The sequence below is a fragment of the Cnephaeus nilssonii genome (genome assembly GCF_951640355.1).
Source record: "Cnephaeus nilssonii genome assembly, chromosome: 22".
Taxonomy (NCBI): Eukaryota; Metazoa; Chordata; class Mammalia; order Chiroptera; family Vespertilionidae; genus Cnephaeus; species Cnephaeus nilssonii.
This window is the reverse complement of record NC_137093.1, coordinates 22,163,322-22,180,018: the sequence shown is the minus strand read 5'-3', so window position 1 is coordinate 22,180,018 and position 16,697 is coordinate 22,163,322. Positions and strand designations below refer to the sequence as shown.

At 52.0% G+C, this 16,697-nt stretch overlaps 1 protein-coding gene across 3 annotated transcripts; it reads left to right on the top strand.

Annotated features, from left to right (window-relative positions):
- Positions 1-961: 961 nt before the first annotated feature.
- On the top strand, positions 962-12,155 carry DAO (D-amino acid oxidase; the record flags this gene model as incomplete). 3 transcript variants are annotated; one of them, XM_079762315.1, is made up of 10 exons in its annotated part: positions 962-1,158; positions 2,206-2,320; positions 3,532-3,608; positions 4,288-4,353; positions 5,662-5,716; positions 7,206-7,310; positions 8,491-8,573; positions 10,010-10,127; positions 10,817-10,915; positions 12,024-12,155. In XM_079762315.1, the coding sequence occupies 10 exons, from the start codon at positions 965-967 to the stop codon at positions 12,153-12,155; spliced, it is 1,044 nt and encodes a 347-aa protein (XP_079618441.1). The 3 variants fall into 3 exon arrangements, with proteins under 3 accessions (XP_079618441.1, XP_079618439.1, XP_079618440.1); XM_079762313.1 differs by having other exon boundaries at positions 965-1,158; positions 7,179-7,310; XM_079762314.1 differs by lacking the exons at positions 10,010-10,127; positions 12,024-12,155 and having other exon boundaries at positions 965-1,158; positions 10,817-10,841.
- Between the last annotated feature and the right edge of the window lie 4,542 nt (positions 12,156-16,697).

Sequence of the window (16,697 nt, the reverse complement as noted above, 5' to 3'; positions counted from 1 at the left end):
GTAAATCTTCTACTCTCCGAGGCATGAGTTCATTTCCCCATTTTCCAGAAGAAGAGATTGAGACTTGGGACGCGTCTTGCCCAAGGTCAATGGCCAGTAGGCAGCAGAGCTGAGATTTGAGATTTGAAGCCAGAGCCCATTCCAGTGTTCGGCAAACTGCGGCTCGCAAGCCACATGCGGCTCTTTGGCCCCTTGAGTGTGGCTCTTCCACAAAATACCACGGCCTGGGCGAGTCTATTTTGAAGAAGTGGCGTTAGAAGAAATTTAAGTTTAAAATATTTGGCTCTCCAAAGAAATTTCAATCGTTGTACTGTTGATATTTGGCTCTGTTGACTAATGAGTTTGCCAACCACTGTTCTAACCATTAGACTCCCCAGCCTAGAGCTAGCCAGGTACTCTGCCTACACCCTTTAAAATATGCTTTTATGGATTTCAGAGAGAGGATGGGAGAGGGAGAGAGGGATAGGAACATCAATGATGAAAATCATTGATCGGCTGCCTCCTGCACGCTCCACACTGGGGATCGAGCCCGCCACCTGGGCATGCGCCCTGACTGGGCATCAAATCTTGCCCTCCTGTTTCATGGGTTGATGCTCAACCACTGAGCCACACCCGCCGGGGTTAGGCCCTTTTAATGTTCCCAGATGATACAGTACATTTGGGGAGGCTTCCCATAGAAAGTGGTATCACTGACCCGCTGTGTGACCTTGGGCTTCACCTCTCCATGTCTGTTTTTCCCTTTGTCAGGGTCATGGCGAGGACTGAGTGTTAGCAAGGTCCTGGCAGTATCCACCACTCTCTAAGCCTCCAGTGGGTGGTGGTGATGGTGGTGGTGGTGGTGGTGGTGGTGATGGTGGTGATGGAGATGGAGATGGAGATGGTGGTGATGGTGGTGATGGAGATGGAGATGGAGATGATGGTGATGATGGCACGCCTCCACCCTTCCGTCCTGCAGGCTGGCACCATGCGCGTGGTGGTGATTGGAGCGGGCGTCATTGGGCTGTCCACCGCCCTCTGCATCCACGAGCGCTACCACTCGGTCCTGCAGTCGCTGGACTTGAAGGTCTACGCAGACCGCTTCACCCCGCTCACCAACACCGACGTGGCTGCTGGCCTGTGGCAGCCCTACCTCTCCGACCCCGGCAGCCAACAGGAGGCGTGAGTGAGGGTCCCAGAGGGTGGCCGGGCGGTCAGAGGGAGGAGCTGGGTCTGCAGAGGGGATGCCCATTGTGGAGGCTATGGCCTGGCATGATGTGAAGAAAATAATAAATAGGAAGCCCCTTCTAGGTGCTAGACAGATGCTACACTTGATCTCGGCAGTGATACAAGTGACATGTGCCAGACCGATGGAGGCTCTGTCTCCATTCCTCCCCTAAACCAGGTGGCTGTTGATGCCAGATGAGTCGGTAAATCAGGAGTACTTCTAAGGGAGTCGATGAATGCTCAGGTTTAGCAAAGACGTTGCAAAGGTCATGATGTCAGTTTTGAAACCCCCAGCTGATTCAACAAAGGAAGCCTCAGATGAGTAGCAGCTCAAACAGACGTTTTATTCTTCCCACAAATTCCAAACCCATGTTCCTGATCGGCGGGTGACAGTTCAGGGATCAGGCTCCTTTCCAGCTCGTGGCTCTGTTCATTCTCCTCCGTGGCTTCCAACGTTGCCCTTCTCATGGGCCGGCACCTGCACAAGGAGCATAGCATGAAGACTCCGTGTGCACAGTTTCTGGGGTCTTTTGGCTAGAAGGCAGTCACGTGGTCATGCCTAGCTGCAAAGGAGTCTGGGAAATGTAGTTGAGCTGTGAGCCCAGGGAGCAGAGGAAGCATTTGGGAGTGCAAGCTGGTGTTTACAGTGGGGCGGTGCCTAGAGAGAGCTTGAACCGAGTGGCTCACAGTGTCCGAAGCAGGTCAAAGCCTTCGTTGAAGCGTGGCAACTACGTGATCCTAAGTGGGAGGTAGGTTCCGGAAGGTTGTGAGGGAGCATCCTCTGTTTCCCTCGTCTCTATTCCATTGATGGGGACATATTGAAAAGCTTGGGGAAGGGGAAGACCCATAGGCATGAGGGGTGCTGCAGGAGTGGAACATGATGGGTTTCTGGGTTTGGACACCCCCCCACCAGCCTGGCCACAGCCCTGGGCAAGCTGGCCCTCAGCGCTGTCTCATCCAGCTCAGGGTCTGACGTGATGAGACTCTGGTGGACTCTTCCAGGCATTGGAACCGGCAGACCTTCGACTACCTCCTGGGCCACATCCATTCTCCCAATGCTGCGAACATGGGCCTGGCCCCGATCTCGGGCTACAACCTCTTCCACGAAGCTGTTCCGGTGAGCGAGGAGCCCTTGACCGTGGGGCCGAGCCTTGATCACAGGCCAGCGGGGCCTCGAGTCTGGGGGAGTACTTTGAGTCTCGAAGGCGACAGACTCCTGTGTCCAAAACAAGTTTACTTGAAATCCTACTTCTTGCTTTTAAAATGATTTGTTTGTTTGTTTGTTTCCCATGTTGCTATTAAATTGGCAGAGACCCAAGAATCTTCTGACAAACAGAGGGGACTGGCCTTTGATGGGCATGGGTAACGCTTAGTCAGGTTCTGCAGTGGTGGGCACTTACTTGGTGCTGAGGCCAAAATATGTCCTGTGACCCTGGAGGTGGTCCCCGGGCTTTTCATCAAGATGGACTAATACACTCATCGTGGTGCACACTTCTAAAGCACCTACTGTGTGCCAGGCCCTGTCCTAACTACTTTACAAATAGTGACTCGACTCTCACAATAACCAGGAAGTAAGTGTTGTTATTATTATCTTCCTTTTGCAGATGAAATGGCGTACCTTACTTGAGCTCATAAAGCTTTAAATTAGTGGCAGAGCTGGGATTTGAACCCAGACAGCATGGGGGATATTCTCAGGTTGCTTGGAGAGGGTGATTTGACTGGGTGCCCACAACCCCAATCCAACTCTCCAAGGTTTAGTCAACATTTAACCCTGTGCTAAGAGCATTGCCCACATTATCTATTACCTTCCATGGGACCAAGAGTGACTATGAACTCCATGATACAGACCAGAAAACTGAGTCTCAGAGAATTCAAGGTGTTCAGCGGTGAGATCAAATTTCCATTTATGTTGTCTGACCCCACTCTCACTCCTTGGTGACTCTTATTGCCACCCTTTTTGTCTCCCATATTTCCAACCCTTACCCTATCACTCACCCCAAGTCTTACTCTTACCCTTAGTATAGCATAATGGTTAAGACTTTGGACTCTGAAACCAAACTATATGGGTTCAGATCTCAGCTCCACCATTTATTAGTTGTGTGATCTTAGACAAGTCACTTAAACTCTCTAAGCCTCAATGGGCCTATCTATAAAATGGGGATAATAATAGTATCTACCTCAGTGGGTTGTTGTGAAGACTAAATGGAGTGGTATAAGTAAAATGCTTGGAACAGAGCCTTACACACAGTGAACATGATATAAAATTTTTGTTATAGTTACTCTTGACGTGCACCCATCCCTGTGTCCCCTCCTCTCCTTCTTCTGCAGGACCCTTCCTGGAAGGACATAGTTCTGGGATTTCGGAAGCTGACCCCCAGGGAGCTGGACATGTTCCCCGATTACAGGTAAGGTTACTGTCATGGGCAAAGGGACTGAGGCCCCACAATTCAGACAGACCTGTCCAGAAGGCAGCAGAAGATGGAGTCACCAAAGTTCCTGTCCCATCCTACGCCTAGAGCCCCTCGTACCTTGGTCCCCTGGTGCTCTGTTCAGCTCCTTCCAAGAAGAAACCCACCCATACTGGGCCTTGGGCTAAGGAAGTGGAGGTCATGGAACCACAGATCCCAAGGCCAGATGCTCCGTATCCCTTTAAAGAGGCTATGTTCCTTCCTAAGGTCACACAGCCAAGGGACCAAAATGGGATTCCAATCCAGTCTGTGCGACTCCAAACCCCTCTATTCTTTTCCCTACAGCCCAGTGTCTTTCTGGTCCTCTCCTCGCCCCACCCAATGCTGGAATCCCCTCTACAAATGTACATCCGGTCTCCGCTTGCACATCCCTATGTCAGGGATGGCTTTGTATGGCAGAACAAATTTCCTGGCATTGAGCTAAACACCACTTCCCACTTGACCTTCTCCCAGTGGTCCTGTCTTGACCCTTGGGCCCACACCACCACCACCTCCCTCCCTCCCTCCCCTCCCCTCCCCCCCCCAAAAAAAAAACACCCCAACACTGCTCCCGTCTCCATTTGATAGCCTTCTAATTCTGATCCTTTATTCCCACCTTTGCCTGCTGTGACTCTAGCTATGGCTGGTTCAACACAAGCCTGACTCTGGAGGGGAGGAGGTATCTGCAGTGGCTGACTGAAAGGTGAGATGTTCAACGTTAGCTTCAGCAAAACACCTCCCAGGGACCAGGGCTGTAGCAGATGATTGTTCATGGTATTCGTCTTTGTAGTGAACAACCCCACATGTTAACCTTTAGGTGTGGTGGGAGTTAACCACTGTGCAGTGGTTCCCACGTCTGGTTGGGCAACAGAACCACCTGGGCAACCCTTTACATGTGATGTTTGTTATCGACCTCACTGAAAATCCATAATGTTTGTGTAGTAGCTTTAAATGGATTCTCTTAAGTTTTCCAGGTCTATTTACATCATCTACAAAACATTAGTTGCCTTTTATTTTTACACCTCACCTTTTTTTTTTTTTTCTTCTTGTCTAACTGCTATGGCCAGTACCTCCAGAACAATGTTAAGTAATACAGGTGATAGTGGATGTCCCTGTCTTGTTCCTGATGTTGATAGGAATCTTGAAGTGTTCTACATTAGCGTGAGAGATACATTTGTATTTACATTCACGTGCCTTCCTATTAGGAAAGATTCCATATATTTCCTACATATTACTATTTCATTATGATGTTGAAAACTATAGAATAGATAGTGGCTTTTATCAGGTGACCTGGGGTGTTTTTAAAAACATCGATTTCAGGACCCTACGTCATATCTACTGAATCAAAACCTCTGGGATGGGGCTCAGAAATTTATATTTTAGGAAGTCCCCTGGGTGATTCTAATGATCAGCCAGGTTTATGAACTATTGTGCTAAAACCCGGTTCTTTCTTCTAACCTTGGAACACTTAATGACTCCTGTCTAGGCTCTTCCCGGAACAAATGCTCCAAGTTTTTCTACCTTGAGGAAACTGTGTAGATAAAATAGTCCTGAGGTTAGACTTCAGCCTTTATATGGTTTATTTCTTGTTCTGTTGATGTTTCTACTATATTTCTAATAGTGACAAATATTTTTCAGCTGGGACATTTAGAGGGAGGGGTGAGTGTCTCTAGCCCACCTCCCTCCTCATGCTCTGCTTCTGACAAAGGGGTGCATTGGTCCAACCCTGTCCCCCCTCCACCCTGCATTTAGTTTGAGTCCCAGCCCCGTCACTGACTCACAGTATGACCTTCAGCAAGGCCCTTCTCCCATCTCCATCTGCCCGATGAGGAGCTTGGACCGTCTCAGGTTTCCCAAGGGACATTTCACGGCCCCCTGGGGCACCAGCCGTTTTCTCAAGGAGCACCCCATGGGACAGAGGGTCTTTGGGACGTGTCCCCCACGCCGTCCTTGTGGAGAGGTGGGAGAGAGGGTTGAGTAATGAGCTTTTCCGTGTGTCTGATCATCCCAGGTTAACCGAGAGGGGAGTGAGGTTCGTCCAGCAGAAGGTGGAGTCCTTTGAGGAGGTGAGCTGCAGGGCTGGCGGGGGCTGGGTGTGGGAGGGAGGAGAAGGGGGCAGGCCTTCGCTTTCTGTTGCTGAGTTGAGGGCCCCCTCCTCAGTCTTCCAGAATCCCTTTGAGGCCCATCCCAGACTCCGAACGTTTGTCGACCCCAGGAGGACTCGGGCATTTTGCCTTGATATTGGTGGCAGAAGTGGAGGGACAGGGGGATCATGGCGGCCATGAAGGGCTGATCTATATTAAAGCCTCAGAGAGCTAGCTGCTTTTTCCCAGTATCAGCTGCTCCCCACCCCCACGTTCCAGACACTTGGGTTGCCTCCTACCAACATCTGGGTTGATGCTTCTGCAAAGTCACGGGCCCCGGCTGACTCACCGCCGGAGTAACACCACCACCAGTAATCATGACAGGAGCAGCCCCCATCAGCCGCTGGCCTGGCCCCAGGAGCTTTGTTCTATGACTTCACTCCATCCCAGCAGCTAGGGTAGTGCTTGGCTCGGGGAAGGCGCTCAGTACCCGCAGCTACTAGCATTCTATAGTAAGCATCGCTCTGCGCCCAGGCCTGATGGGCACTTGGGAAATACAGCTGACTCAGACGCAGCCCTCATTCCCAAAGAGATGACAGTCCAGTGTAGCAAACACTAGCTCATGAACAATAACAGTCCCCTGCAATGGGCATGCCCCAGGACTGACCTCTGAGGGGCATCACGAGGGCGGGGCTGGGGGGCTGGGTGCCCATCAGGCTCCATCCTGGACTTACTGAGTATCCCATCCATGCCCAGCACTAGGGGTTCCAACGTGCCTCCTGAAGATGTCTTGGCATAAGAGAAGGCAAGAGAATGAAAGGAAAAGGAGTCAGAAAGAGCCCTGACCGGTTTGGCTCAGTGGATAGAGCGTCAGCCTGCGGACTCAAGGGTCCCAGGTTCGATTCCGGTCAAGGGCATGTACCTTGGTTGTGGGCACATCCCCAGTAGGGGGTGTGCAGGAGGCAGCTGATTGATGTTTCTCTCTCATCGATGTTTCTAACTCTCTCTCCCTCTTACTTCCTCTCTATAAAAAAATCAATAAAATATATTTTTTAAAAATGGGGGGGGGGGGAGTCAGAAAGAGGAAGAGAACTAGCTCTGCTTGCTTTCTGACTTCTTCTGGAAGGTTCCAGAAAGGTTCCCCCTTTTCCACGGTACGCCTTTCTAAGCACTTTGACACCCAGAGCCACACTGGATCCTCACCGTGGCTTGTGAATGTGCATCACCAGCCCCGTTTTATTGCTAAAGCAGTTGAGCCTAGAGGAGGTGACAGGACATTTCGGAGGCCACCCGGCAGGTCAAGGGCAGAGCAGACATTAGGAGTAAGGCCCAGGAATTCCTCCCTGAGCCTCCGCCCTGCTGTGCCACAGGGAGCTGAGAGCTTTGAGGTGAAAGGAGGGGAGGGGAGGGGGCAGGAGGTACCAGGATCCTGACCCCCTTCCACCCTACCTGCCCTGTTGGTTGCTGCCAGGTGGCAAGAGGAGGCGCCGACGTGATTATCAACTGCACCGGCGTGTGGGCCGGGGCGCTGCAGCCGGACCCGCTGCTGCAGCCAGGCCGGGGGCAGATCATTAAGGTGAGTGTGGAGGTGAGGGATGAGACCTCAGGCTTTTGTTGCTAGGAAGATGGTAGCTGCCTGCTTATTTCGTCTCCAAAGACAGAGCATGGGGTCAGGGACATCTGTCAGAGGAATTGCATGGTGAAGAAGCAACACGACCCTCCCAAATGTTCTCTTTCGAGATTTCTTCTTAATAGCAAAGCATGTATGTGTATAAATACACTGAGTGGCCAGATTATTATGATCTCTGAATGCATAATAATCTGGCCACTCAGTGTGTGTGTGTGTGTGTGTGTGTGTGTGTGTGTGTGTGTGTGTGTGTATTTTAGAGGCCTGGTGCATGAATTCGTGCGTGGGTGGGGTCCGGCCAGTCTGGCCAGGGGGAGGGGACATGGGTGCTTGGCCGACCTGCCTGCTGGTCAAACTCCTGGTCGAGGGGACAATTTGCATATTAGCCTTTTATTATATAGGATATACACTGAGTGGCCAGATTATTACACGTTCAGAGATCAGAATAATCTGGCCACTCAGTGTATATGCTTGTGCACATATGGGAGCTGCATAGATGTGCGAGCATGCCTATTATTATAACGAAAAGAGGACTTTATTGTGTCTATCACTGAATCCTTACCACAACACTTTGAGATGGGGGTCTATCATATCACCATCGCCCTCTCGCCGATGGGGAAACTGAGGCACGGAGGAATTAAGGAACATGCACAATTTCACGCAGCAGTAAGCGGTGGAGCTGGGATTAGAACCCAGGCAGCCTGGATTAAGAGCCTGGGTCTAAGCATCAGTCCACACCACCCCTCACGGTGTACGTGTACATGTGCGCGAGGCATGCCTATTTGTGAATGTACACATGTGCATTCGTAGGCGTGCAGGTGTGTGGGGATGGCGTGTGTGTTCGTGTGCGTGTGTGTGTGTGTGTGTGTGTGTGTGTGTGTGTGTGTGTTTGCACATGCGTGCTGGGCTTTTCTGTGGGTATGTGGGTGAAAACATGCGATGCTTCAGGGAACAGGTGGGCTCTCAGTCCGGGTGCTCTTCCTGCGAGCGCAGGCAGCCAGGGGCAGACGGTGGCAGGGGGTCCTGGGAACTGTCCACTCTTATCAGAGCACGTGGTCTTGGAGGGGAGCAGGGCAGGGGCCCGCTGATCCCTCTCCCCTGAGGAGACTTCTCGGTCCTCTCTCCACAGGTGGATGCTCCTTGGATGAAGCACTTCATCATCACCCATGACCTAGACAGAGGCATCTACAAGTCCCCGTACATCATCCCAGGGTAACAAGCTGGCATCCTAGGCAGAAGAGGGGCCATCTCTATGCCCCCCTTAAGCTCCTGCTGCCTGCCCCAGGCCCCTTGCTTAGTCTCTTCAGCTTTTTTCTTCAAATGCTTTTTTAAAAGTGTGGTTGAGTCATTAAGTGCCCGGGAGAGGGCAACAGAGATGGAAACACCAACCACCGAGCCACGCCACGCCGGCCAGGCTTGAACAAGCTTTTGGATGAGCGTGATGCTAGAGACCAAGGTGATGCTGGAGACAAAGACGTGATGGCGGCGACACTAGAAGCCGTGTGGATGGCAATAGCAGGAAGGGTGGTGGGAAGGGTGATTGGCGTTGATGGTGATAGTAAGGACAGAGGTGCTGATGTTAATGAATATGGCGGTGGTATCGATGCGATGACAACGATGTTGATAGTGAAAGAGTGGCAGTAAAGATAGTACTGCTGTTGATGAGATCAGGGTTGATGATGGTGGTGGCTGGGAGTGGGGAGGCAGGCAGTGCTGATGGAGATGAGAGTAGCAATGATAACGTTAACAGAGTGGCAGAGGTGACAGGCTCAGAGGCCATGTTAACTCTGTGGCTGTGCTGACTGTCTCAATGGTGAGGTTGATGGTGTGCAGGAGATGACAATATCCATGGCTAATAATGACGGTGGTGGAAATGGTGACTGGGAGATGATGGTGATGACATCTTAATGGTAACAAGGAAGGAAGTAGTGCAGATGGTGTTGTTGATGGATATGACAATATTTTTTTCCAGGTTTATTGAGATATAATTGACACATAACGTTGTGCTCATTTGAGATGCATAATCTGATTTGATATATGTATATATTATGAAATGATTGCCACAATAAGGTTAGTTAGCACATTCATTACCTCACATAATTACATTGTGTGTGGTGAGAACACTTAAAATCTACTCTCTTGCCTGGCCGTGGTGGCTGAGTGGATTGAGCGTCGACCCATGGACCAAGAGGTCCCGGATTCGGTTCCCAGTCAGGGCACATACCCAGGTTGCATGCAGGAGGCAGCCGATCAATGAGCCTCTCTCATCATTGATGCTTCTATCTCTCTCTACATCTCCCTTCTTCTCTGAAATCAATTATATATATATATATATATATATATATATATATATATATATATATATATTAAATCTATTCTCTTAGCAATTTTCAAGTATTCATACAGTATTGTTAACAATAGTTGCCATGCTGTACACGTGAAGAGATGCCAATAACGGTGATGGCGGAAGTGGTGGTTGATGGTGATGACAATGGCAATGGCCATGGTGTTGGTGGTATGTGAGCAGGGATGTTGATGGTAGGAGCGAGTTAGGTAGAGGTGGTGGTAAGGGTTAGCAGGGTAATGACCCCCACTCATCTCAAAGGCTTCGTTTCCCTTCCTCCTTGACCCTCCTTACTTTTATGTAGGATCCAGGCAGTGACTCTTGGAGGCATCTTCCAGCTGGGGAACTGGAGCGAGGTGAACAACAGTGAAGACCACAACACCATCTGGGAAGGCTGCTGCAGACTGGAGCCCACACTGAAGGTAAAGGGGAGAGGTATCCGGTCCCTGCACCAGGCTCCGGGCAGCTTGATCATGAGGACACGTGAGGAGGGGAAGATTCCACCACGGGATAACTGGGCGAGTTAATTCCAGCAAGGGTCTGTGGAATACACCCGAATTTGATCATGTCCAGGGAAGTCCTGCTATGGGCTGATGAAACCGATATGACCATGACTAAGACTTACTCTCTGCTGAGGTGACATCCTCAAAACACCTTAGTCAGTGTTCACGAGGAGCACATGTATTTGGTGCAGAAATTTCAGTTTTCACAGGATGCCACCATCTCACCTGTTAGTGGCAATGACAACACTGACGGTGATGAGGGTGTGATGAGCAGGTGGAGGTAGTGGTTGGTATTGATGGTGATGAAAATGCTGAGGATGGTAATAAGGATGGTGATGAGGTGGTGACTGTTGACAGTATCATGGTGGTGACTGGTGGTGGATAAAGATGGAGAAGCTGATAGAAGTGGGGGGAACGAGTGATAGTAATGATGTTGGTGGCTGACAAAGGTGGTGATGTTGGCAGTGATGATGAATAAGACAGACATTGATGGTGTTCAAGGTGGTGGTAATGACACCGAGGTCCCAAAAGTGAACTCTCTATCCCCTAAAAATGGCAGCTGAAAAAAAAATAATCCAGAGATGAATGACTAACACTTTTCTCTCCAGGATGCCAAAATTGTTGCTGAATTGACTGGCTTCCGGCCAGTACGCCCCCAGATTCGGCTAGAAAGAGAACAGCTTTGCTTCGGATCTTCAAACACAGAGGTACGCTTTCCTGGCATGGAAAGCAATGCCCTCCCCACCTCTAAGAGGGCTCTTGGCAGAGCTGGCTAATGTCCCCTCCTCTATAAATGAGGCTCAGTGATGGGAAAGGACCCACTCAAGGTTACACAGAGGGCAGTTCCTCGGTTTGCTGGAACCTGTGGTCAAGCAGAAGGAAATGGGCACTCATTGAACATCTGCTTTATGCCCATGACACGAACGACCTTAGGGAATCTCTCCCTACGGCTCTTTGGGGCGGGGACTGTCCTCCCTGTGCTTCAGCAAACGGGGGCTCCAAGAGGTAGAGTCGTTCGCCTACATCAGACCACCGGTGAGGGACAGGCTTGGGATGTGATCTGAATGGGAGTCCAGCCCCATTTCCCAGGTGTCCATTTGTGGCTGCTCCATTGTCTCTCTGGGGTCCCCTCTCATAGGGTAGGAATGGGCTTATTGAAATGATGGGAGGTGCTGTCCTGGGCTGAAGGCACGGACCTGAGTGGGTGGGGACTGGGCTCCCATCAGGAAAGCAATCTTCCCCATCGAGGTCACCCGTCCTTTCTTATCCTGTGGATGTGTGTACAATCGGGAGGGTCACGCATGGAGTTTTTAAGTCCCAGCTAACGCTTTTAGCTTTGAAAAGGGCCCCAAGGTCTTGCCTCTATCTCCAGGATGAATAAGCACGTTCCCCAGACCCCACTCCTAGGGTGCCCCTGGTTTTCTTTGCTCCCAACATGGGTAGAAGAGTCGTCTATTAACACAGGAGGTTCAGCAATCCGGAGCAGGGTGGGAACGAGGAAGGTGATTTAGAGAACTTCAAACCATTTTATGTGTGTGTGTGTGTGTGGGGGGGATCTCTGACCTCAAGTTCTAGATGATTCTGCATTTCCTGTGCTGAGTGTATAAAGCAGGTTCATCTCCTAAGTAGAAGAGGAGTCTAGAGTGTCAACCTCCAGTTCCCCAAACAATCCCCTTACTGCTGTTCCAGGAGTCCCCACCCTCCCGCCAGGGTGCCGAGAAGAGTTTCCATGTCCTCTGGCTTTGTCCAGGACTCTTCAGAAAGTTCCTGAATCTTTCAGGGCAGACCAGGCCACCTCCTCTCTTCCTCTCCCAGGTCATCCACAACTACGGCCATGGAGGCTACGGGCTCACCATCCACTGGGGCTGTGCCCTGGAGGCGGCCAAGCTCTTGGGCGAGGTCTTGGAAGAAAGGAAGTTGCTCAGGATGCCACCATCTCACCTCTGAAGGTGCCAATGACCATCATCCCCCTCTCCCCCCACAAGGACTTCCCGCTTTCCTCGGCCAACTAATCAATGTGCTTCTCTCTAAGTCATCACTTACCCCCCACCCCGCCCCTGGCTCCTGTGCACAAGAAGCATGAGGTGAAGGTCAATTCCTGGAGGTGAGTCCAGCCCCATCTGGGCACGCTTTGCCCTCTCTCTCTGGGGCTGGCCTTGCTAAAGCTTACTCCATGAGTCCTCAGGAAATCTCAGAAAGTCCAAGAGGCGAGCAGGAAAACGAGGCAGTTGAGGTGAAGCCACTCGATGACAAGTTGCATTAACATATGAAAGGTTCTGAAAAGTCCTTCAGCAAAGACTGGTATCTGATGTTGTGTCTTCCTAAACCTATGGAAGCCTTTTGCCCAGCCCTAATGCCACAGAATGAACCTCGGGGAATGCTGTAACAGATTTCACTGGAAGTTATGTGTCGAACTGGAACACAGAGGAGGCAGAAGAGATGAGGCATGAAACTACCGACATATGATGCCTGTTTCACATCCAGGATCCCGAACGGCATCAGCGGCCCACTGAGTGGCCCCAGGGACACCATGTAAATCCTTGAGAAGGGGCCCCGGGAAGGATCATCCCACAAGGAACCCCTTCACAGAGAATAAGCTCACCAAGCACGCTCCTTGCTTGCTCAGCATCTCTCTGCCTTCTGGCTGGCACCCTCTGAGGTGGCAAACAGGCTTCCAGACATTTCTGAGAGCCTTCCATGAGCCCAGGAGCCACCTTGGTTTGCACCTCTTGACCCAATCTTCCCAACCCATCTTCATTGGGCCAGGACGATAACGGACACTAAACTGGACCGATCGGCTTCCTCCCCTGAGGATTTGGAAGTGGGACACACTGAACAGCTGAGTCAGATATGTTTGCAGAGCCGCGCCACGGTGCGTGGAAGCCATGTGCAGGGTAGGCATAGGCAGCAACCACGAGGAGGCACTCCCAGAGGCTGCCAACGGGCGGCCCCTTCACCAGACCTGGCCTGCGGTGGATTTTATCGGGCTCACACATCACTGAAAAATGTTTGGCCCGACCTACTAAAATTTGGAGATTTGACATGAAAATCCAGATTCCTGTCTTGAAAATTGGGAGATCCCATCATGCATCAAAAAAAAAAATTAAAAAAAATGTCAGCTACCACTGAGTAGTGGCCGCCCCTTTGCTGGAGGCCTGTCTCCTTGCTCTGTGCTGTCCTCCCCTCCTCCTGTACTTCTTCGTATGAAGTAACCCGAGTCCAATCGCTATTCCTCGCCATTAACACAGCCTTGATGGGAACTCTGTGGCAAGCCTCCTGCCCCCCAACCCCCATCCCACCACCACCATCTTCCTTCTCCCATGCTAACAGAATCCCAATTCTGTTTCAAGAAGCTCCTGTGGGAAGTAGGGCTTTTCCCCCAGCCCGAGGGAAGAATTCACGCTGGGATGGGCATGGGACCCAGGTCTGATCAATGAAGCAACGGTAAATCTGCTGAAGGGCTTCCTTTTGAACCAAAAAGGAACAGACCCGTTTGAAGGAAACCCTCCGGTGACTGCTCCTTCCCCACTCTCCTCCTCCTCTGAGAATCAATACGATGCCCGGGCCCGCGGTAGTCCCCCTGTGACCATGAGGCTGCGAATGGCCAACATGCAGACGAGAGCAGGGGAGAAAGGCAAAAAGAAGTTGGGTCTTGGGTGACACGGTTGAGCTGCTGGGCCTTTCCTAGAACTGCCTGACTCTGGGCTTGTTGCTGAATGAACAATGACTATGTGAATGGTTGAAGCGACCATGGACTGGTTTTACTGCTGCTCGCAGCTCAAGGTCGCCAGTCCTTTGATGTCTGTTAGCGGTAACTAAGGGAGACTCTTAACCTCACCCTTCAAGGCTCTCTGTGGCTTAATATTACTTAAAAATAAAGGCTGTCCGTATTCACGTCAAAGTCCATCCCTAAGAGAGTCTTTCATCCCGTTGCCAACACCGCCAGGGTCATTGATGTGTTCCTGGGAGTATGTGAAGGAAGGGGAAGAAATTACGCAGCCCCGGCTACACTGGACATCCTTGGCCATTTTCTGAAATCTTTCCTAACACAGAGGAACAGATGACATTTCCATTAATGGAAACAGGAGCTTTCGGATAGTTCAAAATTAGATGCAAACGTCCTCAGCGAGAGGCTTGGGCAACTTTAGTGGCAGCTCGTGTGTCGTTCAGGAATATTGATTTTTTTTTTTTTTGAAAGGGCAAGCGATTTAGAAGGCAACGAATTTTTTTCACTTGCATTTTCTCAAGAAGAGAAAGCTCTCCGTCGCAGGCCTCTCGACGCCGGCCCCTGGAGAACATTTCTGCCCACCAAGCACTCCTTCCCTACCCCAGCCCCCCACCCCTCCGGGTTATTTGAGGGTAAAGGGAGTGGACATGCTCATCCGGCAGCGTCTAGCCAGCTGGAAGGCAAAAAAAGACAAGCGAAGGGTCTGTGTTACCCAGGAGAGCTCAGCAGACCAGAAGTAATTAGAGCTCTAGCCACTCGGGGTTCAAGGGCACACCCCCCAGTGCCAGGGAGCGGAGGATCCGCCAAGCTGCCTCCTCCCTGACTGGCTGCCTGGGCCGAGGGGGCAGCAGCCCCTATTCCAGGGACACTGGATTGTTTGGAGTCGACCTAGGACTTGAGCCTGGCGAAGTCGCCCACTGTGACCTCAACCCCGTGAGGAGAGAGTGTTGCCTCCGACAGACCCAAAGTCACCATGGTAGCAGCCAACGGTAGAATGTTTCCCCCTTACGGGAAAGATGATCCTATCAGAGCACATGGAAGCGTGGAGATGACCCTGGATGGACAGAGTTGGCAAGGCCATTAGGCTGAGCTGTCACTAGGACATTATGACAAACGAACAAACTTCGTCCCTTGCGATGTCCATCACCAACATGTTTTTTATCCTCACCCGAGGATATTTTTCCATTGATTTGTAGAGAGAGTGGGGGTACGGGGCGGGGGGAGGGAGAGGGGGAGACAGAGAGAGAGAGAGATACATCAACTGGTTGCCTCCTGCATGCGCCCCCAACCCAGGGCTGGGGATCAAGCCTGCAATCTTGACCGGAATCGAACCCAGGACCCTTCAGTCCACAGGCTGACGCTCTATCCACTGAGCCAAACCGGCCAGGGCCAACATGTTTTAATAAGAGATGAACGTACACATTTGGCTTCCTCGCAATGTTGACGTCAAGCAGATACCTCCAGGCAGAGGGTCAAGCTTCTCTGGCCTTTGTGGGGACCCAGCAGCGTCCTCCCTCCTCTCCTAGGTCCCCTGCCTTCCCGGCGGGCAAGAGGCTCCTGGAACCCAAATCCAGGAGGCGGGTGTCAGCCCTTCCTTCCCAGGCCAACCCCAAACCCAAAGGAGCTTCCTCCTCTTCCTTTGAAAATGTACACGTTTCACATATCTGGGTCCCCCCCACCCCCGTTCTTCCCCAGCTCGTGGCACCCCTGCTGTGGGTCCATTGCTGGAATCCCAGGAGCTGCCCTGTGCAGAGACCAAGCCAACCTTGATAGCAAGGGCGGCAGAGAAACCAGGGGGGAGGATTCCTGGTCCCCGGACCCCAACGGGAGGGGGCGGTTGGCGTAGCATCATTTGGTTTCCTCCGTTCACCCGAGCTCAGAGTCCAAAGCGCCGAGACCTGAGTTAACTGTCCTCTTTCCCCAAGAGTCCCCAATCCGCCTGACCGAGGAGGGGGCCGAAAAAGAAGCCCCCCACGGGGCTTTCGCTGCTTCTGAGCGGGAGGGCCCTGTTTTGGCTTTGGGCTTGATTCGCGCCTCCCTTTGGCTCCAGTCCCCAATGCCTGGGGTAACAGCTTTCTGGGGTTGCCGTCTGGTGCAAGCCCAGCGGTCCCCACGGACACATCTGGATCCCCTGGAACCAGGGACAGCAACTCCCAAGGGGGCCAGGTGGGGCACCTGGCTCGAGGTCAAATGCAGGTCCGTCTGCCAGAGTCTCCACGCGTCAGGCCCCGCCTGGGGAGGCAAACCGAGAGGCCCCTTCCGAGGGAGCGTTTCTCAAACCCAAGAAAAAGCTGCTCAGGCCACACCTGCGTCACCTGCGATTTCAAAGAAGCAAGCCGGGGGCCTGGGGCGTAGGAGGAACCTACTGACCAGGTCTGGCTGGTGGGCGGCAGGTCTCACGGGGCCGGGGCCTGGACTGTGTCTATGGAGACCTTCTGGCTGTTGCTCACCACGGGTGTGGCCGGCTAACCCCGGATGGTGTCTGGCTGGCTACCAGGGTCACCAGAGGGGCAGTTTTCCCATGCAGATCCACAGGTTATTGACAAACCTCCCCCCACACATCCAGAACCTCCCCCCGGAGCAAAGGCTTCCCCATCCGGGGGTGGGTCTCAGTGAACAGGAGCAACCGGGGTCCAGGTTGTGCTCTTGGGTGAGTTCTTGGTGTCGGCAGTGACGTGTCGGTGCCCCAGACGGGCTCCGGGCTCCACCAGCTCCCTGCGCTCCACAGCCTCAAAGACCAGCTCAGCCCCCCGCAGAGGTCA